Raw genomic sequence first — 24390 nt, 5'->3', positions numbered from 1 at the left:
GATCCTCTTCTGTAGATATTTCCTCGTCTTTGTTCACAAATTTGAGATTAAAGATTAAATTGGTTTCCTTTTATTTTACTGTTATTAGTAAATTAGACTGATGAAAAAAAACAACAACACAAAACTCACTTTATATATGTTGACAATCCACAGCTCAGGGACAAGCAGGGTGGACTAACAGGAAGTCGCTGTTGATTTGACCAATCACACGAGGAGCAATCCAGCAGGATTCAGGGGAGATGGGGAGGACTTATGCCATTAGCGTGTACTAGTGGCTGTGTTAGCTCTGTCATTAAGTTAACCTAGTTGACTAGGCTTATTCTAACCTGCAGCACGAATACAAACAGTAAAGAGCTGACATTTTCTCAACGATACAGAGGTATAAGGCAGCAAGTGGACTAACATTTCGCTCGGGAGAATATCGACCGAGATGTGTAACGACCTGGACTTGATATCAGGAATCTACCTGGCTGCTAGTGTGTTGACTGACAGCTGGCACCTGGCTGCTTAGCTAGCTGACTAGCTAGCTAGGTGAGCTGACGGGGTTTTTCGGGCTCATAGTCCGGCTCATAGTGTAGCTAGTACTGATTTTGGTATAGAGTGGAAAGCGGCTTCTCTGCATTATTTGACTCCGCCTGCTGTTCAAACCATGAGTTAGCTGAACAGCATCAGGCAGCAGTGTTCGGGATATTTTAAGGTCCAGCTAGTTTCTCTAGCTTTTAGCTTGAAGCCAGCTAGCAGCATTCATTCAGCTGTTGAAGCGTTAACGCCAGCACCTCAGCGACTGACTCTGTCCAACTACTGTCGTTGTCGCGACATTTATACATTTTTGGACTCGGTCCTGCTTTGGGCAGTGTCAAGGGAAAATGAAGAAATTTTTTGATTCCCGTCGGGAGTTTGGGGGCTCCGGGCCTGGTCCTGGAGCCGGTGGAGGAGGCGCTGGTTCCGGCGGCGGAGGCAGCTTCATCGGACGAGTCTTCAGCATTGGAAGATATCAAGTAACCGTGGAGGAAACAATCGCTGAAGGTGAACTACGTGGCGTTCCCTTATGTGGATTACTACAACCACTTTAATTGTTATTTGGACGGCTTCATTTAAACAATTGGGCCTGTTTTTGTTTTGTTTTTGGTCCAGCCAGAGTAATGTTACTAACACAATGATAAGCTATCATGTTTGCTATACATTACTAAGTGGAAATGGCATTGGTTAATGAATATTTATTGGTCAGGGCTTAGAGGTTACACATTTAGGCAGTCCTCTGCATGCCTGTTTGCTGCCAGGTTGCCCAAACCTGGCTTATCTGTTTATTATTAATAATAACAATAATAATAACAACAGGCAGATTAGGAGGAAGACAGACTAGGCTGAAATTTTAAGATGTAAAGATGATGGGCTCTACATCTCTCAGTGTGTATTATCCTTGCATTACTACACTCTTTACTTGAAGGCTGGGAGGAACATAGCAAAACTGGATTTCCTGCTGTGCTGTAAGGGGCCAACGCCATGCTGAGTCACCTGTATGGATATTTACAGAGGGACTGGCAGATGTAGACTGCACAAGTTAAAATTAACTGGAAGTTGTTGGTTAGGATGTGTTGGCACATAGAATGTGACCTTACAGTAAGCTGAAACTCAGACATAACTTCACACCAACTTTTCCAGGTGAAAATATTCTTGCATGTTCATTTGTTAATCCAAATCTTTAACTTAGTGGTGAGGACTGATTGCACCTTTTTAAGGTCATTTCTACTAGAACAGGCTAAACGGATATTGTGAAAGAGGTAAACCTTTTCCCTGTGGTCATTTGTCTTTGCAATGAGAGTCTGATGTCCTCTGTTAGCTAAGAGGGCCTGTTACTAAATAATAGATGGAAAAAAGTCTGATTAATTTATCAGTACTATAGATGGGAACCATGTGTTTGGCCACACACTGGCTTTATGAATGAGTTCCACAGCAAACTTCAGACCCGCCCTGTACTGGGATGTTAGGGAATTTCTTTGTTTCTGTGAGCTCAGTTCAGTTCTGGAAACACTTTGGCCTTTGCACACTTTGCAGATAGTAACTTTAGAAAAGCACAATTCAGGTGTGTAATTCTTAGGCCTACTAAATGGCATCACCATAATTATATATACAGCTTCCCCAAGATGCAAGGTTTTATTTATTTATTTATTTTTTCCTTTCACTACATTTTGATCTGGTAGTAGAGCTGCTCTTTGTAATTCGAGTACAGCTACTGGCAATACACCTGTTTATTCAGATGCTTTTCATTGAAGTCTGGGCCTGCAGTCACTGTTATCTGGCTGCGTCATGTAGTTAATTATTTTTTTCCTCCTCTTACTCCAACTCCCTTTGTTGTCACTCTTGAACTTTGTGGCAACACACTTTACCCTGTGCTGACTAAAGCAGTGAGGGCAGCGCACTGTGCTGCTTTTGTAACTTTTTTTTTTTGTAACTTTGGTTTGGAGGTGCACGCTTTGAACAGTGTTATCTTTTTTTTAGCTTTAGGTCTTGGGTAAATCTGTGATTTATTACTGACTTACCTCTGGATTTCCTGACACACAGCTCTCTCCCTTTACGGTCAGCAGGAAGTGTTGTTTTGTACTGATGTATAGAGTTACTGCTGGTAACATTAGTGCCACCAGATCCTGCTGTCATTAATGTGCAAGTCATTCCCTTTTTGTATACCATAATTATCACATTTTCTAACAGAGGGGAAAAAAAACTTTTCTAAGTTAGATTAGATAGTTTATGCCACCATCTCTTGAGACGATCTCTGGTTTTTCTCCCTGTCACTGCAGTGTTGTGCATATGTTTGTAAACAGCATCGTAGTTGTGAGGGCATGTGCTGTGTCTTAGTCCAAAGCCTAGATGCTTATTATGCAAGTTCCATTACACTGACAGATTGTAACTGAGCACTACAAGCATTGGTGACACTTTTCATTGCAGAGCCCAAAGGTTTATTTTTGTGTGCATTTACAACTGTGTTATAATCATTTTACGTCAAGGAGTAGTGGCTATTTGTAGCTGGACTTATTTACTCACCCCATCTCCTGAGACAGTAGACCACTGCTAAATGTTGCTTAAGACTGCCGCTAATCCTTCTAATTTCTAACAGGCATCTCAGATTAGACTGTGCAAGACAGCAGTGGATCAGATGCCTCTGCTCTGCTGGGCTATACACACACGTGCCCGCCTAGCCTCTGCTCTTTATTCTGATTCAATACAGGCCTCAGCTCTTAATTAAACTTCATATCTCATCCAAGCAATTGCTTTTCATGTCATAACACTAATTACTGAGCAATGTGCTCTGCCAGCTCCTTTTTCTTATATGCAGAGAATTTAGCACTTCATTGTGAAACTTCAAGTCATTTAATTCATGTTGGCAACAGTAAAATTACTAAGTTTGCTCATTCATGCTGACCCACACAGGATGGAGGACTGAAGGCCACATGATTTCATATTTAGTGTGGTTTCCTGTTAAAAAAATCTTGCTGTACTCTATGAACGTCTTTAACAATGCAGCTTGTATTGAGTAATGCTGATAGTAGTAGAATAATAATAATAACAATGATAATTGAATCTAACATATCCAGATATCTGCTGAGAGATACTCAGTTTGTGCTTTATTTATTAGTGTGGTATGATTCCTGGTGGTTTTAGTTGCTATGGTTGTCACTGTCATCATTGTGACTAAACGTGGGATGATATATTCTCTCACTTCCTATGCCGTGTCAGTTTTGTCTTCTTGCATCTTTTTGGCACAGCTGCTTACTCACACAGTTTTGTTTCAAGGTCTTGTGACTATTGTGCCAGTCAGCTAACTCACCACACAGTGTTTATGCTAAACCCAGGCCATCCAACAGGGTTGAATTATACCCTGCTGCAGGGCTGTTTGACACCAGTGCTTTAAACTGGATAAAACAATTTGTTGCACATGTTTGATAGATTTCATTTTTATTGTGACTTTATCAGGCTCCTTGTAGTTTAGGTTATGATTATTTGATCTGCCAAGGTCGTCTTTTTTCCTCAGTAAAAATCAAGTCACTGTCAACAGATGGTCACTGTCCTGAGAAATAAACTCAAAGCAGACTGAGCAAGGCAGTATGCTTAACACTGTTGTCTTATAGAAAGAACGCCCTGGGTTTTAGCACCAATGCAGTGCCGCTTATAATTGCACTGTATATGGTGGCAAAAAATGCAAGAGACATAACTATGGTGGTTTTTCTATTTCTGCATTTCAATTTGTCCATTCTCCCTGTTCTTCTCTTTGCAGGAGGTTTTGCCATAGTCTTTTTGGTGAGGACTCATCAAGGTGCACGATGTGCACTAAAAAGAATGTATGTCAACAACGAACACGATTTGAAGATCTGCAAACTTGAAATACAAATTATGGTGAGTGTGATTGCCCCAAAGCTGACTGGAGCAAATTCAGCAATTTGCATTACTGTTAGCCTGCTCAGCAACAAACAAAAAAATCTATCTAGTGTTATGTAATTTGACACAGAAAATGCAAATATGATCAACCCGAATGCCCGAAATTTAAAAAAAAAAAAAAAAAAGTTATGCAAAAACACTATTTGACCTGTGTCAAGTGGTGATAACAAAGCAGCATTCAGGATTGTAATTAGTTCCATTTTAGAACATGAAGTTCTGTTTAAAATGTTGCCTTGTAAGCTCAGTTGCATGTCCGTTTCCTAACTGTAAGTGAAACAAACCAGTTCCTGTAGCCACTCCTTGGTGACATGCTTATCAGATGATTTTATTATCATTACTTTAAGTCCTTTGGCAGTTAAAATTAAACTGAGAATTTACAAACAGTGATGTATTTTTTGATCTATCAAATAAAATTTCTTAGGACTGCATGATATTTGATAATTGCCTCTCTTGTTGTTCATCATTCCTGTTTCTTTCTCTGTTTATTTACACAGAGGGACCTGGTGGGTAACAAAAACATAGTCGGCTTCCTGGACTCCAGCATAACTGCAGTCGGAGCTGGTGATGTGTGGGAAGTCCTGATCTTAATGGACTTCTGTCGAGGTAAATCGCCCAACCCCCTCCCCATGCCTTTCTATCTCTGAATTCAAAGCTCCATTACCCTCGGCTCTTACAGCATCCTTTCTTTTCTTTTTTTTCCAAAGGCAAATGTTCAGCTGATAGCTGTCGTGGTCAATAGAACTTGTGTTTTACTCGGTGCTTAACTTAGCTGTGTCATTTGTAGAAAGATAAAATGTTAACATGCCTGTGCAGTTGTGAGCATCGTTAGGGTTTTTAAATTGTGTAGTGTTGAAAATGTATTAATTTTGTTATGCTATAAACAGCAATGTTAATGTGTTATGTGTTTCTTATGTAAAAGCTGACCGCTTTGAAGTGTCATGTGAATGATAAAGATTAATGTATGTTTTTGTCATTTATTTTAGATGTGTTGGTATCAGAGTAAACTTATATTTGAGCCTTAAACATTACCTAGAAACTTTAAATAATAACATAAAAAAAGGAATTTATGTCTTTTTATTGACTAATTTTTTTTCATTTAGGTGGCCAGGTGGTGAACCTAATGAACCAGCGGCTACAGACGGGCTTCACTGAAGCTGAGGTGTTACAGATCTTTTGTGACACGTGCGAGGCGGTCGCTCGTCTACATCAGTGCAAGACTCCAATCATCCATCGAGATCTCAAGGCAAGCCTAATACATTTTCTGTATGCAAATACTACTGACAGCACAGATCTAGCTAATGAATTAAGTAATTTGGAATTTTTGTTTGTTTGTTTGTTTGTTTGTTTTTTGCGTTTGTTTCACTGTACATCACATCTCACAAGTCTCATCTTGTCTTCCACACATAGGTGGAAAATATTCTTCTTCATGACCGGGGACACTATGTGCTCTGTGACTTTGGAAGTGCCACCAACCGCTTCCAAAATCCTCAGACAGAAGGGGTGGCAGTTTTAGAAGATGAAATCAAAAAGTTAGTTGTTGGGGTTTTTTCCTCTTTATGTACCATCTACCCTTTTTTCTCCCTATATGTCAGAAGCTCATTGGTCTGTTCTCATACATTACTGCTACTGCAGGTATACTACGCTGTCATACCGTGCTCCAGAGATGGTCAACCTCTATGGGGGAAATGTCATCACAACAAAGGCAGACATTTGGGTGAGGCTAACTTAAAAATATTATCTAACTACTATGACGTCATACAGAGTATATGTTTTTATATGTGTTAATTTCCTTGTCTGCACAGGCCTTGGGTTGTCTTCTCTATAAGCTGTGCTACTTCACCCTTCCATTCGGCGAGAGCCAAGTGGCTATCTGTGATGGCAGTTTCACCATCCCAGACAACTCCCGCTACTCACATGAAATGCACTGTCTTATTAGTAAGTACTCTATTTGCTTAGATCAAGCGACCTTTCTGCTTTCTGAATGTGTGTAGTCTGTAGGTGCAGTTAAATTTAAATGCAAATTAACTCAGAATAATTTTTGTGTCTCAGGATACATGCTGGAACCTGATCCTGAAAAGAGGCCAGACATTTACCAAGTATCCTACTTTGCCTTTAAACTGGCTCGACGAGAGTGCCCCGTCCCAAATCTACATGTGAGTCATCACGGCGAGAGCAATAGTGGGAGTATTAGATGAAAATATGTGTGTGCTCAGCAGTTACCAGGTCATCACTTAGGTTTTCTTTTTGTTACTACATGTCTTTGATTTTACATCTCGTGTGCTGGGGTTTGAGTTTCCTCTAGGAACCAGGAGGAAACTTTCCTAGCTAGCTAGAAACGGCTATCTAGGACACAGTGATATTAATGACAGTACAGATTTTGTCACTAGGCTCTTAGTAATAACAAAGCACAAAAAAATTTATGGAAAATACTAATCAAAAATGTGAAAAGATTTGATCATTTTTGATAAATCTTTTCTCTCCTGCAGAATTCACCTATTCCTGCAAAACTTCCTGAGCCTATCAAAGCGAGTGAAGCTGTGGCCAAAAAGAGTCAAAACAAAGCCAGGTGAGTGACAAGCAAAGCGTGTGTGTTATTTTTATTAATATTATTGTCATAAGAAACTTTGCATTACTCTGCAGAGTTTTCTTCTTCTTCCATCAGGCTCACAGACCCAGTTCCTACAACGGAAACCTCAATTGCACCTCGACAGCGGCCCAAAGCTGGCCAGGCTCAGCCCCAGCCCATATCAGGCATTCTTCCCATCCAGCCAGCACTCACCCCACGCAAGAGGCCTGGTGTGGCTACTGGGGCACCCCAGGCTATAGGTACAAGGAGCTGTTTAAACTATGATTCTCTCTATATGTCAGGGTTAAAACCATTGTGATCAAAGCCTGGATTTATGATGACTGTTACCCTGGTAATAACACTATTTATGTTGAATTACTTTTGGTTCATGAATCCCTCAAGAATTTCACTATAAAATCTGTTTAGATGCTGTGTTCCTATTGGTTTAGTCTGCTCTTTAAAGGCTTTTAGTTTTTATTTGACGTCCCTTCTGGTCAACTTGCAGAGACAGAATAGATGGTGGCATGATTCACCCTCACATTTATTTATGTGTTGTTCAAAGTCATTCTTTTGATTGGTATCGGTCCAATTAGTTTTTGCCCCTCAGCCATAAAAAGGCTGATGGGGTGTTGTTGTCACCCCACTGTGGGGGCGGGCGACGTATATACCCAAGTTTGTGAATCCAATAACTCGAGAGCGAGGTGATTTAAGATTTTCTCACTCACTTGCACAACAATGTTTGTGTGGATGACAGCTGGTTCATGTAAGAATCTGCACAAAAAGAATCTGTGTCGTATTTGATGATCAAGAATACTTTTATAATTTTCTCATATATCGTATTAACTTCCCTTACAGGTGTCGGTATCAGTGTCCCTCCTCCAGCTTCAGCTGCTGTCCAACCTACTCAACAGGCTCCGTCTGCTAACATGCAGCCACAGGCTACATCTCAGCATCAGCAGCTGCTTATTAAGCAGCAGCAGCAGCAGCAAGCTTCTGCCTTCTTAAGTCCACAGAGCACTCAGCAGGTAGGAAGACTGTTAGAGCAAGAATGGAAATGGTGATTAGCTGCAATGTGTGCTGTTTTATGGATGGCATTGAATAATGCTGTGCACGCGTGGTGAGACATTTTAATGCCTTTGTTTTCAAAGAATTAACAGCATCAGGGATTTTTCATCAAATGCATATTCACTGTGCAAGCAATAACAAGAAGAGTGTGATACCACACAAAGGGTTTGGGCTTGATAATGAGACACACTTGAAAATACAAACTTCAGGTGTGGGCTGTCTGTGTTTTGCATGATGAACTATTTTGATTTCTGTGGATTTTAGTGATATTGTTTTTTGGCTGAGCTGCCCTCCTTTTTGTTTGAAAATCAGTTTTAAGAGCTCTGTTTAGTTTCAGTGAAGCTAAAATTCCACATGATTATGTTCATCACTGGTGTGTGTGTGTGTGTTTCAAGCCAAAGCTACACATTTACGCTGCTCCCAGACTTAAGGTGGTAATCTCAAAGGTTTGATTTGGTTTCTTACCAGTTAGATTGTGTTCATGGTGCGAGAGGGGTGTTTATGCGTACAGTCACATACTTCTTATAGGTTTGTCCTATACAAATACTTTATAAATATAATCTAATGCTTCATCCTGTAGATGAACTCCACTTCTAGTTTAGTAGTGCAACATGAAACACTTCTCCACCAGCTCCACATTCAGGCTTTTATGTTGCAATGGGTCTCCAGAGCTGGAAGAGGACTGTTGTCACAATCTGTAGTCCTGTAATATGTAGAAATCTGTAAAATTTAGAAGCTGGCATCAGTCAAGATCCGATCTTGAGAAGGAGCTGAATGATATTAAGCAATCCTGCAATAGTGTGTCTTATGTTACAGATAGGAAGAACCAGGGCCAGCAGCAACTGTACTTCCCAAATAAAACACTTATGGATGCCATCTTTTCCCCAGATGAATAAAGAAATAACAATGAGAAAATGAAGAATTAGTTGACAGGCAGTAAGTGTAATTTTCATTCATTCTGTGAGCAATTGTGATTTGATTCTCATGCTGCACATAACATGAGACTGCTAGCACCACACCTCAGTGAAAGGGTTGGAGGAAGTTACCTGGCTGAGAGGCAGGAAATGTGCTGTTTGCAGCTCTTTATTTAACCAGCTCACTGTAGCTTCCTTTTCCATTCATTCTTGTAAGATTTTAACTAGATCTGCTGTCAACAAATTTTCAGTGTTATGACAGTGTCTCTCCTTTTGCCTGATTAGATCACCATAGTAACTGATGCTGAACACACAACCTATTCCTGCGCAGGTTATCTTCAGAGTTTTGGTTTAATTTTGGTCTGAATTTTGGTAAAACTTCCAGTTTCGAAACCCTAATGTACAGTTGGAAATAAACAGCATTTATACAGGTGTATCAAAAAGAATCGTCTGATTTTAAAGTGGTTTTATTCCCCATTCTCCAGTAACAGTGGAAATGCCTATTATTAGAAATAGGAGATTCGTGAGTGTCACGTGGTTGCTGGTCGGTAGCATAACAGCAGCAGTGGCAAGTTTGAGTATTGTGGAGACATGTTGTGTGTCTGAAGGGGGACACATTGAGAACTTGTTAACATTGTCTTGTTTGTAAAACTTAATATTCAGCCATGTACTTTAAAAATTTACCACAAGCTTCTATGTCCATTATTTCAATTACTGTCACTTTAAAATGATAGCTTTTTGAAATCAGATGATTCTTTTTGATACACCTCACTTTATTTTAGTGCTTGGAGAGCTTGCGATTGATGATTTTCTGCCATCACTGCTCACTTGTCTTATTTGCAGCAATAGGAGGTGTATTTTAAATTCTTTTTCTAGATCTCTACTACCTGTTCCTCTGATAATGTTTCTGATCAGAGTAGGTGGAGCTAAAGCATTTGTTTTGTGTGGAGGAAGTATCAAATGACATGTCAGCTGCCCGCTTGGCACCTGAAGCAAGCCTAGGTTAACAAAGAAAGTTAATAACCACCACCATCATACCTTTTGTCTCAGACTGGATTGTTAGGTTTCATCAAGCCAGCTAACAGGAAAAAAAAAATCTTGGCTATGCTGAACTTTTTTTCTTTATACACGCCTGTTGACGTGTTTCGTTGACACATTCTTGAGGAATGATAGTGTGAACTGCTAAGCTCACAGACAAACTCATTGCATTTGTACTGCAAAATCAAATATTTACTTATTAGGAATCATTCCTCAGAAAACTGTTAAATTCCCATTCTGTTACCTCATTTATCAATAAATGTCAATTTAACAGACATTTGTTCAAACAAACCCTTTGAGATTCCCACTTTATTATTAGCTGCAATAAATATTTCCATATTTTTATAGGTTTGTTGTAGGTTTTCTTCTGTGCGTTCATGTTGTTTGCTGGTGAAGCAGAACAGAAAAAATTAATCTGGTTTAGTTTTGCAATAAATAACAGAAAATATTTCAGTTGGGCCACAGTTTACCTTGCTCACGGTCAGCTGTGTGGTGTTCCTGTGTAGCATCACCTGGTACAGAACCTCTACCACCACCAACTTCAGCAACAACAAACATCATCACAAGCATCCAGTCTGCTGCAATATAAACCTGTTCCTCAAGTTGTTACCCTGCAGCATCAACACCAACAGCAGCAGCATTTAGTCCTTGAAACTGCAGCTGCCCATCTCACACCCATCCCCGAGTCCGCAGTTGTTGGTCCTGCAGCTCGTGGTCCAGAGTTTGTGGTAACGTCCTACTCCTGCTGCTACTCTTTGGGTCGGGGCTGATTATTGGCTCGTCTCTAACGAATCACATCCAGACTTTTGCTCACTTTTTCCTCTTCTCGGTGGCAAAATATTCGAAAAATCTCATTCCATTTTTACTGACTGTATAATGTATAGGATTTTCATGAGTTTCTGTCAGACTGTTTCATGTTTTCCTCTCCTGTAAATGTTTCCTGTTTTCATAGAGTTGTAGTTTGGAGCAATCTTCAATCTCTTTGATCAATTTTCTTTTCCAGTTGCTCTTACTTGTTCTAATGTTTGTATCTGGTTCATTTATTTCTTTTTTTTGAAATACTGAACTGTGCAAAAGTCTTCAGTTTTTTCTTTATGTTTTGCTTCCAAGCAGCCAGACTTGCGTGTAATTTTTAAGTGGTCCTGAGCAATAGTTCTCCAGGCTTTATGAAGGTCTTTTAAAGTTTTTCTTTGGACTTTGGCCTTTTTCACTCATTTCACCATTTCAGAGGAATACTGACCTTTGAATTGTTCAAACATAGAAAAGGCAGCTAACTCAATAGATGAACCAGTGTTGTATCTACACTTAACAGATAGCTTGGCTTTTATGAGCAGAACCAATTTTAAATTGTATCTTTAGGCACTTTGTTACAGTAGCCTACTGCAAAAACATACCATTTGTTTTTGAGCTGACTCTTTGAAAAATGAAGAGCTAATTGTCCTTCAAGAAATACTTCTAAAGACCAGAAATGACAAGAAAGCTTATCTAGCAGAGTTTAGGCTGTGTTGAAGAATAAAGGTGGTCATACCAAATATTGACTTTCAAGCTGTTTAGAATTGTACAAACTCTGTTTGTGCTTCTATATAATTTTTTTCCATGTATGTTTGCATGTGTTTCTATAGACCACAGGAACATTTACTATTTTTCTAGAAAAATATAAAGAAAAGACTCTAGACTTTTGCACAGTACCTTAAAAGGTTTTAGTTACTAATACATTTTCACCCCTCTGCATCATTTTTTTTTCTCATTGCAGACGACTGGCAGAGGGATCCACAAAGTTGGCTCCCTGACACCCCCCTCCTCGCCAAAGACGGCCACCAAGAGTGGCCACAGACGTATCCTTAGTGATGTCACCCACAGTGCCGTGTTTGGGGTCCCCGTTAGCAAGTCGACCCAGATACTTCAGGCAGCCGCAGCTGAAGCCAGCCTCAACAAGTCCAAGTGAGTAGAATGAACTCCCCTCAGTGATCTGAGGATGAACTGTTCTTTCATGACACTGAGTGAAGGTCGACGTGCAATAGACAGTCCATTCACATCACAGCACAGAAAGAGGACAAATAACTCTTTTAGATCCTCGAGAATCTCTCACTTCAGTCTTTAAATAACTGTTCATTCTCTCTCCTTACTACCGCATACATCAGGAGGCCATTGTGCATTGACTTAACATCCTTTGTGTAGTTTCACTGTGTGCTCCTACTGTCTTTTATATTTATCTTTGTACTGCAGATCAGCAAGCACTACTCCTTCTGGGTCCCCCTGCTCGTCCCAACAGAGTGTATACCATCCAGGTGACGGGGACGCCTCCTCAGCACTCACTGTCCCCCACACTCAGCCCGCCTGGAATCCTTTTGGCGACGATAACTTCTCTAAGCTAACAGCAGAGGAGCTTCTTAACAAAGACTTTGCAAAGCTAGCTGAGAGTAAGTTCAGTTTGTTCACACACAGCATTAGTGAATCATTCCATGATCTAAAACCTGTTTGTTTTTTCTCCTCCTTTGACTTGTGCACAGCTGCTGCAGCTGGAGAGAAAGCTGCGGGATCCAATGAAAATCTCATTCCCAGCCTCAATGCCTTTCCAGGTAAGTCTTTGTTTAGCTTTTGGCAGTATGCCTCTGACAGCTTTGTAAAGGATGCTTCTGAACCAGCTGGATTTGTCTCAGTGATTGAGTATATGCGTATAATGCCAATCTATCATAAGGATTAGTCGGTGGGCTTGTGTACTTCTATTAAAAGAAAACAGTAACCATCAGAAATCACAGCACAGCCATCATCTTAATCTTATTTGCATGGTGATTGTTTTTTTTTTTTAATTGTTGTTAATATTGAAATATTCAAGTATTAGCTGTTGATACTACTAAAGCCAGTATCCAGGACAGCCCTAGAGGCTTGCGCTTGTTGTAAGCAGGCAAATAGTCAAGTCAGAGTATTAGCTTTAAACTGCAGATCTTCAACTGATGATTCCAAGCACTGACTTTGAGTAAGCATCCCTAATTTCTTGCATATTATTAGAAAATTTCTGTTGTGTAGGTTATAGCTGCTCTATATGTTGCTGTCTCAATTTTTAGAGTCCACTGTGCAGTATTGATCTATAGCCATCACCTCACAAGTGTAGCGTCAGCGCTATTGTCTCTCAGACCCTTTTAACTGCCTCTCACTCTATATTATTGATGTCACACCAGGACGCACAACGAGCCATCCCTTTGATTCTCCTGGACTCTTAGCAAATATACCTCATGAGTGACTTTGTATTTGCTCAGGTAGTTTCTTGGCTTTCACACCATCCACAGGTTAGCTTCCAAGTGCCAGTTTTTGTGGTTTGGATTAGTACACAGTTCTACCTTGTTGACTTAGCGAGCAGCCTCACAGTGGCTTCTTGTCAGCGTTCATGAATAGACAGTGTTGCTACAGCTAGATCGCATCTCATTTGCAGGTCTGTGCTTTCTCCTTCTCTGTTGCCTGGTAACGCGAAGGACAAATTCTCCTTTGTTAATTGGATTGCTTTACCACTAGTGGAGCCTGCTTACCAGTGCTGCTAAGAACAAGAGAAAGCTAAGCGCACTCTCCTGTTGAAATGACGGTCCAGCTTTTTATTTTCTTCTCTGTTTAGTCTTGAGTGCTTCTGGAAGTGTATGCTTCATGCCTCTTTACCTTTTTTTTCTTTTTTTTGTTTACATACTGTTTAAGGCCTGAACTGAGAGGATAAAAATGTTACGTAATAAGGGTGTGGGTAATCTTCTCAGTCCAGCCTAAGCTATCTCTTTGACTCTTTGGATCCCTTACTGAGATAGAATGCACACAAGCAAACACACTCTGACTTCTGCTAAAGAAGCACAACATCCCATCTGAGATAACGTGAAAACAGCCTTGTGGCAAGAGTGCAACAGCATGTAAAACATACTGTATGTAGCATTTTAAAACTGCATATTTTCACTGTTCCCTGTGAAAATCAAATGTTTGACATTTAGGATTTGTGAAAAGCTTTTCATCAGCATTGGCGTCTTTCCTATAGCGAAGGGGTCAGAAGGTCACATCTGCTGTGCCATTTTCTGAGCCAACACATTCCTTGTCCTAGATGCCCCCCCCCCCCCCCCCAACCCTTTCTTTGCCCCATAGCAGTTTCCTGTGAGTATAAGGCTGCAGTGAAAAATTAGTAACTGCATGAAATACACTTATACTATAATAAATAGAAATACACTTCATGCATGCAGCACACTTAGTACTTAGTAAAATCAGATCTTATTTGTTTTGGTAACGACAACTTAAGAACATCAACTGTGGGTTTTGTGTTTTTTTGTGCACTGCTCCAAAAATGAGCTGAAAATGTTGTGGAAAATAAAAAGAAAGGTCTTCATTGGTTGCTTTAACTTGAAGTTTTTGAAGGTGTGAAAGAGCATGAGAAATGTTTTCTGCATTAAAGACTTTTTTGGCAACTGAATGCTATTGAGGAAGGAACTATAACCCAGGGATGTCAAACTGATTTTATCTCACTTTGACCAAATAATTAAAAAATGTTTAAAATCTGCAATCAATTAGTAAAATTTATTTCTTTTGTATAGTATGACTAGTCATGATGCAGATCTCTATCTGTAGGAAAAGCTGCAAAACTCATTAAAACACATTTAAAAGTCAAAACATTTATGCTGTTCCTTATATCTTCCAGAGGCAGTTGATTGGAGTCTTTACTTGGCCTTTTTTGGCCCCAGGGCCTTATGTTTGACAACCCTGATATGAACTAACAAATGATTCAGTAATTTTATTATATTGATGTGAAAGTACCTGGAAATTTACATGATATCCTTAATTTTTTTTTCTTACTGTCTGCTGGATGAATCTTGCTTCTAAAAGTGCTGACCATGAAGGCACATGGATGCATTTGTCCTTGTTGATTTTTGCCATCATGCACCATCGCAAAGTGTAGTTTCTCTGCTTCTTTGTCATTTCTATGGAAAATCCTCTCTCATTGCCCTTTTCTCTGTTGCCATCTGTCCCTTTCTCTTCTCCCTCTTCTTTCTCTGGTTCACTCACAGAGAAGCTGATTGAGGGACAGAAGTCCCCTGATACTTCTCTTCTGCTCCCTGACCTCTTAACCCTGACTGACTCCTTCAATACTGCTGCAGAGAGCACCACAAATGGTACCAGCTATGTTCTTGTCCCATGCTTTGCCCCCCAAAATTCCTCATTTGCTCTGCATATGTCTTCCTTCCCTTTCTTTTCTCTAACATCCTTACAAAGTCAGGCATATCATCTGGGAAAGGAACAAAGATGTTCTTCTTCTTTTTTTTTTTCTGTACTACTAATAACATCTTTGTATTACTGTTTTACGTTGTGTTTATGTAGTAAAGGCAGAGGTGTGTGTGGACTCACTGATTCCTGGTTTGGAGGCTCCCCAGCCCCAGAGACATTTGGGCCAGCCAGAGCTCATTCCTGCCAGTGTGCCAGGTTAGCATCTTGGACCTCAGAATAGCACTTTTTCCGATCACTGTTTTACCCATGGTTAACTGCAACAATCCTAAGATGTAGTTTTATTGATTTTTATTAACTCAAACATTTGCTGGTGTTCCAGATAGGGCTGTTCGATATAACGATATATATCGGATGACGATATAAAAACGTCTATCGTTTCATTTTATGCTATCGTTTGTTTCGTGGTGTCGCAATATAAACTGTTAACGGCGATATTTTTTCATTGTTTTGATGGTCACTGTAGTGGCTATATTAATTTCTTAAAGTTCTCTCTTTCTCTTATATTTTATATAACCACACTACGGACGGACAAGCGCCTGTTTTTATGCGTTGTCGTTAGCAATAACGACAGTAACAGCATCGGGTGTCCGCTTGTTTATGTTCCACATAAACCTTTCACAATAAAGCTCAAGATCCTGTTGAGACTTTTCAAAATAAACTGAATCACAAAGAAAACGGCGGCTGTTACAACTTATGTCTAAAAATGTGTAGTTTCATGCATCGGTTAAAACACTCGACTCCAGGTACATGACGCGCAGCTGGAAACACTTCCCGCAAGACGAGCTGCCCGAGATTCACAGAATTTACAGAAAATGTTACATTTTTGTGATTTATATCGTTATCGGAAGATAGAATTCTTATATGAGATTTTGGATATATGGGATATGAGATTTTGGTCATATCGCACAGCCCTAGTTCCAGATCACAATCATTTTGGACTATAACTAGAACAGTTGCTTTAGGATAGTTCAGTTATATGGACCATAACCTGCTTAAGCTTTAGGGTGTTAAGTGGTCTATTCACTGAGATCTGCTTGCATTTTTCTGTGACCCACTTTGCCACGTTTATCTTGAAAAGTGCTATAGAAATAAAAATTGTGCTCAATCATTGAAAAAGAGACACCTCTTTTTATTGTTTGTTATTAAATGAAGCTAACATAGCTTTTGGACTCTTTATGCTTGCACATATAAGCTATTATAGTAATACAATGCATCCTTTTCTGCTCCTTGCACTAACAGTCTTACTTTCTCATACCCTTTCTTTCTCTGGCTGCTGTCTCAGATTCTCTCACTGGGGAGGATTCTCTGCTGGGTTGTGATCTGTTATCTCATACCTGTCATGGAAACCCATCTGTTTCTGTTCTCCCTTCTTCTTGCTCCTCTGCTCCTCCTGGCGCTGGATCCTGCCTGGAGGAGCTGCCAGCTGGTCAGACTGCTTCTGGTAAGACCTTTTATTTTCCGCGTGCGTGTGTGGGGGGGCGGGGTTTCGGGGTTTCAGTGTTTGTGGCAACACAATTGCAGACCCCTGATCAACCACACAATAGAAAGGCCTGTTGAAACAGTAAAAAGCAAAAGTAGAAATTGAATTGGACACTAAATGACAGCCTCGCCAGACCCTTGACTCATTTGTAGAAGATGCTAAAAGCCATGTAAAACTGAATGGCTTTTAAAAACTTTGACTGCCCTGGCTGCTTCCGTTTATAATCTACTCGCATCCTCCTTTCTTTTCTTTTCCTTCTCCTTCTTTTTTAATTTCCTGCTCTTTTCTTTGGCCGAGTTAACCTCTTCCCGCTTCCATCGTTACTTCACTTCCTCTTCCTTCACCACAGACTCTGCTTTCCTCATGTCGTGTGGGGAGAAGGGCAATGACGACGAGTTTGATCCTATTCCAGTGCTCATCTCCAAAAACTCAAATCAAGGTAAGGCTAACCTAATTCTGAGATGAGCACTCACACCTGCTGAAACCCAGACTGTGAGCCACAAAGATGAATGAGCTAGCCCCCCCTCCCAGTTTAGTCACCATTAGCGTGTTTCTGGGATTTCTGATGTGAGAAGTCTTGTATGGGTGGCTTTTTTTCTTATCTCATCAAGCTCTCACATTAGTCATCTTTTAACTCCCAGTGCTTCGCCATCTTGCAGGTGTTTTGGCTCTTTTTAGTTTATCTTGAAAGTCTCCCCATGTTAGTATGGCTTTCTCTAACTCCCCCCTTCCCCTGTAATGATGCAGCTGTATAAAAGTTATCCCAGCTCACTCTCTGCTTGTTTCTCTTTCTACCCCCCTATTCATGCATCTCTCTCCCCTCATCCTGGTCATTTTCCCTCTCTTTAATTTCTCCATGCAATCCCTGTTAAAATGACTTATTCTTTTGCTTGTCTTTCACACTCTCCCTCGGCTCCTCCATGCCCATCTCTGTCTCTATCTCTCTTTCTTTCTGGCACGTTCCAGGTGGTCACTCGCGCACCAACAGTGGCAGTTCAGAGTCCAGCATCCCCAACTTGGCTCGCTCCCTTCTGCTGGTGGATCAGCTCATCGACCTCTAGAGGGGGTGGGAGAGGTCGAAGGGGCAGTGTGCAATCCTAACAAAGGGATACGGGGAGGGTTGGGGGGGTAGAGATGGGCACGCAGAGACACTTAATGTAGCACCTTATGAACCAAGAGGAGCCAGTATTCTCTTTATGTGCCTCCTTGGCCTCAACTCCATCTCTAGTTGCCTGATAGCTGGTTTCATATGTCTCTGCTAGCCGCTGACATTCCCACACTGGTAAAAATCTTTTCATTAATGCCTGAGCATATCGTCCGCTTCTGTCTTGGCTACACCATGGTCTTCCTCATGCTTTCTTCTTACTCCCATTAACATCCTTAACAGAGTGCACGGCCATGGTCGACCATCATCGTATGCACATGTTAAGCATGGTTATATGTGTCAGGGGTCTGACTAAAGACTGTAGAATGCTGTAGATAATTTGATGCACTTTCCTAAGAGAGCTTTGAACTACTGACCAAACAAAGATGCAACCTGGAGCTGCGCTTCTGTTCGGATTGAACCAGTTTACATATAAAAGAAGAAGTGTCAGTTTTGGATAGGTTTTAAAGATTTCTCACACTGTTGGAGTGCGCATAGCCATGCAAAGTCAAATCTGTTCAAGCCATTATGTGCCATGATTCCTTTATAGATCTATTTGTCTAAACCAGCTATTCCCAAAGTCAAGAGTGCTGCAGCCCACTTAAAAACCAGAAAATCCCACGGGGCCCACCCAGTCTTAAATCTTCACTCTAATCAAAACACAACAGAGGGTGGTGTGTTTTTTCTTGACATTTCTATTTAAAAAAGCATAAACAACACAGGCTGTTTGCTATAAATTGCTAACGCTGCCCAATCACATGCAAAGTGTCATGGCCACCTGCCACTGGGACTGAGACTTCAAAGCAAGAGCGTAAATTTAGATCAGAGTGATGAAAAACTTCACAAACTCACCACCTCCGATCACCAGTGTTAATTCACTTTTATATAAATAAATACATTTAAATATGTACATACTTGTACATACTTGAGCGTCATTTCTGAATTTCTGTTATTACTGCAGGCACCTGTAGTACCTTTGTGGCCCACACTTTGGGAATCACTGGTGTAAACCGACCAAGTGGCTTCACAGGCTTGAGCATACCTGTATACTGTCCCCTCTTTCTGGATGTTAAGCAGCGTGTCTAGCGTATTCTAATGCTACACCTGTAAATCTGTCAGTTGTAATCATTTCCTGAAACTGCTGAGGTCAGTGTTAATACAGCTGGTGAGTTCGGCTCCATTGCCACAGCACAGCTTCCCACCATTGTCAGCATTATCTACAACACCACGTATGTCAGCTCATTCTCATACCTGTGACCCATCGTTGAGGTAAGCACAGCAGAAGTAAAAGGGAATGAAGGTATTTGACCTGTTCCGATGCCAAAGCTAAACAAGACTCTATTATCATGCTGTTTTTCCTCTGTGTTGGTCCGCTCTCAGGGTCAGTATAAATGAGCAGATTTTTAGCAGAATACCACCGTCACAGAGGGGGAAGTATGACGTAAATGTCATTATTTTGTGTAGGTATTATGTTAATGAAGGAACTTTACATGAAAATATCCTTCCTCCCTCTCCCACTGACATCCTCTCAATCTTCTCTGGCCAATCCTTTGTTACCATATACCATAAAGTCAGTCGTGACAATCTGTCCAGATGAAAGAGAAATGTAAATATACATAAAGTAACACTTTTTCTTTCCTTTTTTTTGCACTTGTCAGCATTGGTAAAGGTAGATTTTAGTGTGTAACATTTTATCATGTTATGATTAAAAGTGACTATTATTGATAGTGCTTTAGAAAGAATGTATTAACTGAGGACCATTATAAAATATGTAAAAATTGTATAAGGATGTATAGATAAAACATATTTGTGTATGAGGCTTTATTTAAGAGTGCAAAACTGTCGACTCTGTCCTTCTGTCTTCTCTCTTAGTTCTTGTCAAACATTTATCTAGTGCTCACGGTTTAGTCACCAAACAAACATGAGACTAAGTGCTTTTGACTCGCTTGACTGGATAGTATGCGTTGCTCTCCATTGCAGCTGTTAGGTTATACACTAGTACTGGTACATGTAAGTTACTGTATATGCGTGAATAGATTTTATTTAACAGAGCTAATGACGGAACTAACTTCCTGATAACACTGGGATACCTTTCACCTCTGTCTCCTATAGTTCATTAAATAATCATAAGAAAGGCTTGTGTGTCAGCTGTGAGTTGTATTACATCTGATCTTAACCACTTTAAATGTCTACATCCCATTTTCTTTCCATTTAATAATGCGGTTCATATTTTTGCAGTCCACTATAATTCTGCATCCTGCAGCACTCTGCCACTGGTTGCAGACTTTTACGTGTGTTGCTGTGCTCTTTGGGTTGAAATGCAAACAGACTATCTATAATCATCAAAGTGTTAATGAAGTATCACTGATGGAGATCATCAGACTCGTCGTTCCCTTGGCGTTCCCTTAGCCATAAAAGGCTAATGGGGTATTGTCATGAATCCTATTCATATCACCCGGTGTAATGTTCATAAATAGAGTGGTTGTTGTGATCAGATCAGTTTTCAGAAACCTAAAAACTTTATTCCTCCTTACACTTTTTCGAATTTGCCTTCCTAAATTGTGTGTCTGTTCATGAGGTAATATCTCAAGTTGACTGTACAGACTATGAGCTGTATCGTGAGAGATGAGAAGCTGTTTTTCTACACACTTAAGTGAGCTGTCACACTGTGGGATATTTTTGTCAGCTCCAAACTGTCATATTCACACTTAAGTCATACGGAAAGGGCGTGGACGGTTTAAAACACAAGAGAGGAGGCAAACCTCGCCCTAGAAGTAAAACAAAACAAGAGCCAAAAGCTGGTCTTTTCCTTTAATTGCTTCAACTAACCTTTCCCCCTGAGCTGCAAGTTAACAACTGCTGTCAACACTGCTGAGGTAAGACTGATCTGTCTTCTGTGCAGTCTGTCTGTTGCTAACTATTTTTCACTTTTGCTGTGAAGGCTCTTTCCCCTTGTTTCCACAGATCTTTCTCATGCTCCCTCCTCCTCAGCTGGCTCAGTTTTAACCTAAAGCAAAACTGCTGCCACTGTTTTCCTGTAACACTGGGCGTTACTTGTGAAGGTTGAGTTGAGAATTGTGGAAACAAGGTTAATGTGGTGACGTACTAGTAGAACTGGTAGTGTTGTGACTGTGACTTGTTCAGAGTAGAATTGTTGTAGTCTTGTGATGGTTTCTCATTGTTTAGTCATCCTCGAAAATCAGTGACTTACAGATTTTAGAGTCAATCGGTTATGCGAGACGGATCTGGTAGATAAATGGGCAGCTGGACCACAGATGGCAAAGTTCCTTCTCATTTGTATTCTTACATTTTTGTTTACCTCCAATTTATTTTCCCCTCTTATCTTTGCTTGCTTGAACAGATCTCCAAGGAGAGAGTAATGGCTACTCTGTTCTTGAGGAGGGACAAGAGACTGAAGCTGTAGGAGCAGATTCTCCACAGAATGAGGGCTGTGTGCACTCCAGCGATGAAGATGAAGAAAAAGAAGCACACAAGGACGAGCAAGAGGACGGTGAAGGCATTGAGAGTCACATAGCCCCCCATGACTGCAGCGGTTCTAGACCTCTGCTGCAGGACTCTGAGGATGAAGAAGACCAAGGGCCTCAGTTAGCTCTCCATCCATCTCTGCACTCCGGCACAGCAGCAGCACAATCAGCTACAACCTTCGATCAACCTACTCCAAATACCTTTGCCCAGAATCACTTCCAACATGTACACGAGGCAGCAAAGGAGATGGAGGGCGCTGCAGATATCTTCTCCAAAGCCCCCTTTCTGATTGCGCAAGAAGACACAAGTGATGTATTCGCTAACGCTCCATTTCCACGCGGTCCACTCGCGGCTCAGCAGCAGCAGCAACTCGACGTTTTCTCTCAGGCTCCATTCGGAAAAAGAAAGGAGCCCAAAGGAGCACAGCCGAAGACCTCGTACCCCCACGCAGCTGGAGCTCACGCTGTAACCTCTGATCAAGGAGTCTTAGAACAGGTTGCCCAGCAACCTTTCCGTCCTCAAGCTCTGGCCAAATACTCCCGACACTTTGAAGGACCTGTGCCCCAGCAGCCAGCAGCAGCTCACAGAGCGGTGTCTAACGCGAGCCAGCAGGCTGCTGTAGCATCTGTCCCCGCTGGACCTCTGCACTCGTGGACCTCAGACGTGAGCGCTGTAGACCCATTTGTCTCTGCACCCTTTCACCTCAAGGCACCGCAAGAAAAGCCCTGAACGCACACTCACAGGTCAGGGCAGTGGGAATCCGCGCCTACCGAAATATGCAAAGTGTAACAGGCGTACCGCATGCTGTCACCAGCGCTGCAGCGGGACTGCAGGCCTGCATGGATCTCATTCTTAACCAACTCAAATAGTGCAAGGTCATCTTTACTTTGAGTAAACTGACATCAGTCCCACATTCACACTGTTTTCTTTCCTCTACCTTTCACGTTTTCCTTCTTGTTCACATTTACACAATGACTACATTATGGTCAAGCATTTGATTGTTTTCTCGCCTACCTCAGTTTTTCTTTTGTTTTTTTGGTGTGTGTCGAGCGAGGGAGGTCATAGACTGTCTGCAGCTGTGGCAGTTAAATTTCCTGGACAGTTTGAGCTTCATTGCGAAACTACGATCTGAAAATGCCTCATTCCTTTATTTTAGTAGTCAGCTTGAATGACATGACCGTAACTTCATAGAAGCTTGAAAGACGGGAAGATGCAGCCTAGGAATATTTAATTAAACTAGAAATGTGCAAATGCCTTACAGTTAAACATTTACAGTTACTTTTTGTCTTTTATGCTTCGAAGTTCATAAAGGAGATGCTGGATGTTGATGCAAAGTGTAAATTAAACGTGTGCGTTACGTTTGCGGTCACAATCATGTCATACAAAAACAGTTTGTTCCACATCATGTACGAACTATAAGTAAATGTTAGTCATATAACATTTATTATGGTAATTCTTATGTTGTATAAATGAAGACTATTCCCGTTGTTTGTCCTCACTGTACAATATGACATCTCCAAAGCCTTAACACCCTTGCTGCACCTCAGAACCACATCAGAACATCAGCAGCATTCATCACGTTTGCCTTCGTGCCCTCCTTAAATGAAAATAAAGACACTGCTGCATTCACATAATCTTACTGTACTCGTGTTCAGCACCAAATACCTGCGTACAATCATGTACAACTTCCTCTTGCTGTCTGCTGTACACGCACGCACAAGATTGTCATCAAGCACAGGAATGCGTTTTTGTTGTCGACTTCTGTATCCTAACTGTGACACATTTATGAACAACTGAAGTGAAAACTTTTGACTGCAGCTTCAAAATAAATAAATAAATATTACAACTGTCTACGGCACTTATGCTTCGCAGTTCCAGTCAGGGTAAATGTAGTGTTGTCCAAGTGAAATCTTATATGGTGTCTGATTGATGACATTCCTGTTGGATTTTGTTTCCGTTGCCATTCAGACTATTTAATTGTCTTTGTTCTTTATAGAATCATGGAAGACCTATTTGGTTCCCAAAAGGGATCCAGCCTTTCTCAACCCAAAGCTTAAATTATGTTTTTCTCCTTTGCAATGTAAAATCTTTTATTTCGAAGTGTTCGGTATTTTGATATAAATGTTTACTTTTCTCATCCCAGTTGTAAACAAGACGATTGCACATAATCACTGACAGAGTGTCACGGTTCTTGAAGAATGTGTTTTGTTTGTAACACAGCTGTAAGTTTGTTTTTGTTTATTTTGTTTGTTTGTTTGGGGGGGGGGGGTTGACCGCTGTTGTGTAGGAAACATTTGGAGTAACAGTTGATAAGACTGTTGGACAGGAAAGCACTCAAAATACTTCTTATGCTGCACAGCCTGCCTTTGAAAACTGTCATGAGATACTATTAAATGAATGTAAATCAAAATTGTGTGCATGTGGTTTTTGTTTTTTAAATGATCGTCAAAACATTCAGTTCATGATGAAGTTGGTCCACCACAAGTTAAGTGTTATCTTTTGTACCTCTTAAATTTGATATATATAATTCTAGGTTATTAATAATATACCTCGAGCATAATGAAACATTACCTTGACCAACATAATAAGGGAGGCTAATGGGTTTTGGGTTTTGCTATACAATGATGACTCATTCCATACAAAAGAAATCAACCAAATTTTACATAAATAATAATGATCACATCTTGCCTCATAAAGATCAACTGTTTTTTTTTCTCTCTATTGAATTAGTTATACTATCTTTAACAATGGTACCCTGGGTGTTCTCATATTTGCCTACATTTTTTGCTCTTCTGGATGTAGTTCATAAGAAGGGAGAACTGTTTGTTTATTTACCAAATGAACTAGTTGTGGTCATATGGTTAGACTATGGTTGAAGTACATTCTTCTTAAATGTAGGTCCTCCAATGCTTAGTGTGCAAAATAGATTTCTTTTCATCGGTTAGTGGACTGATTGTTGGTAAAAGAAATAAATGCGTTATTATATCTAGGAAATACCTTGGTCATCTACAGAAATGTC

The 24390-nt window shown here is 40.6% G+C and overlaps 1 protein-coding gene across 7 annotated transcripts; it reads left to right on the top strand.

The window, feature by feature from the left end:
* The first annotated feature begins 200 nt into the window (after positions 1 to 200).
* aak1a (AP2 associated kinase 1a) lies at positions 201 to 23781 on the top strand. 7 transcript variants are annotated; one of them, XM_085180347.1, is made up of 20 exons: positions 201 to 1026; positions 4274 to 4392; positions 4929 to 5037; positions 5535 to 5677; positions 5842 to 5963; positions 6067 to 6148; positions 6237 to 6369; positions 6484 to 6587; positions 6921 to 7000; positions 7097 to 7260; positions 7856 to 8025; positions 10524 to 10745; positions 11771 to 11958; positions 12244 to 12437; positions 12528 to 12596; positions 15045 to 15149; positions 15355 to 15456; positions 16544 to 16702; positions 17091 to 17180; positions 21247 to 23781. In XM_085180347.1, exons 1-20 carry the CDS (start codon positions 867 to 869, stop codon positions 22098 to 22100), a joined length of 3369 nt encoding a protein of 1122 aa, XP_085036473.1. In that variant the 5' UTR covers positions 201 to 866; the 3' UTR covers positions 22101 to 23781. The 7 variants fall into 7 exon arrangements, with proteins under 7 accessions (XP_085036473.1, XP_085036477.1, XP_085036476.1 ...); XM_085180354.1 differs by lacking the exon at positions 21247 to 23781 and adding an exon at positions 17708 to 20021 and having other exon boundaries at positions 202 to 1026; XM_085180351.1 differs by lacking the exon at positions 15045 to 15149.
* The last annotated feature ends 609 nt before the right edge of the window (positions 23782 to 24390 follow it).

Source organism: Neolamprologus multifasciatus, chromosome 12 (genome assembly GCF_963576455.1).
Source record: "Neolamprologus multifasciatus chromosome 12, fNeoMul1.2, whole genome shotgun sequence".
NCBI lineage: Eukaryota > Metazoa > Chordata > Actinopteri > Cichliformes > Cichlidae > Neolamprologus > Neolamprologus multifasciatus.
This window is presented reverse-complemented; position numbering and strand designations above follow the sequence as displayed.

Bases quoted from the DNA above. Each gene is read 5' to 3' on its own strand.
- aak1a (XM_085180347.1), top strand. From the start codon at position 867: ATGAAGAAATTTTTTGATTCCCGTCGGGAGTTTGGGGGCTCCGGGCCT. The intron at 6,370-6,483 runs GTAAGTACTCTA...TTTGTGTCTCAG, and splicing joins TGAAATGCACTGTCTTATTA to GATACATGCTGGAACCTGAT. The intron at 7,261-7,855 runs GTACAAGGAGCT...CTTCCCTTACAG, and splicing joins TGGGGCACCCCAGGCTATAG to GTGTCGGTATCAGTGTCCCT.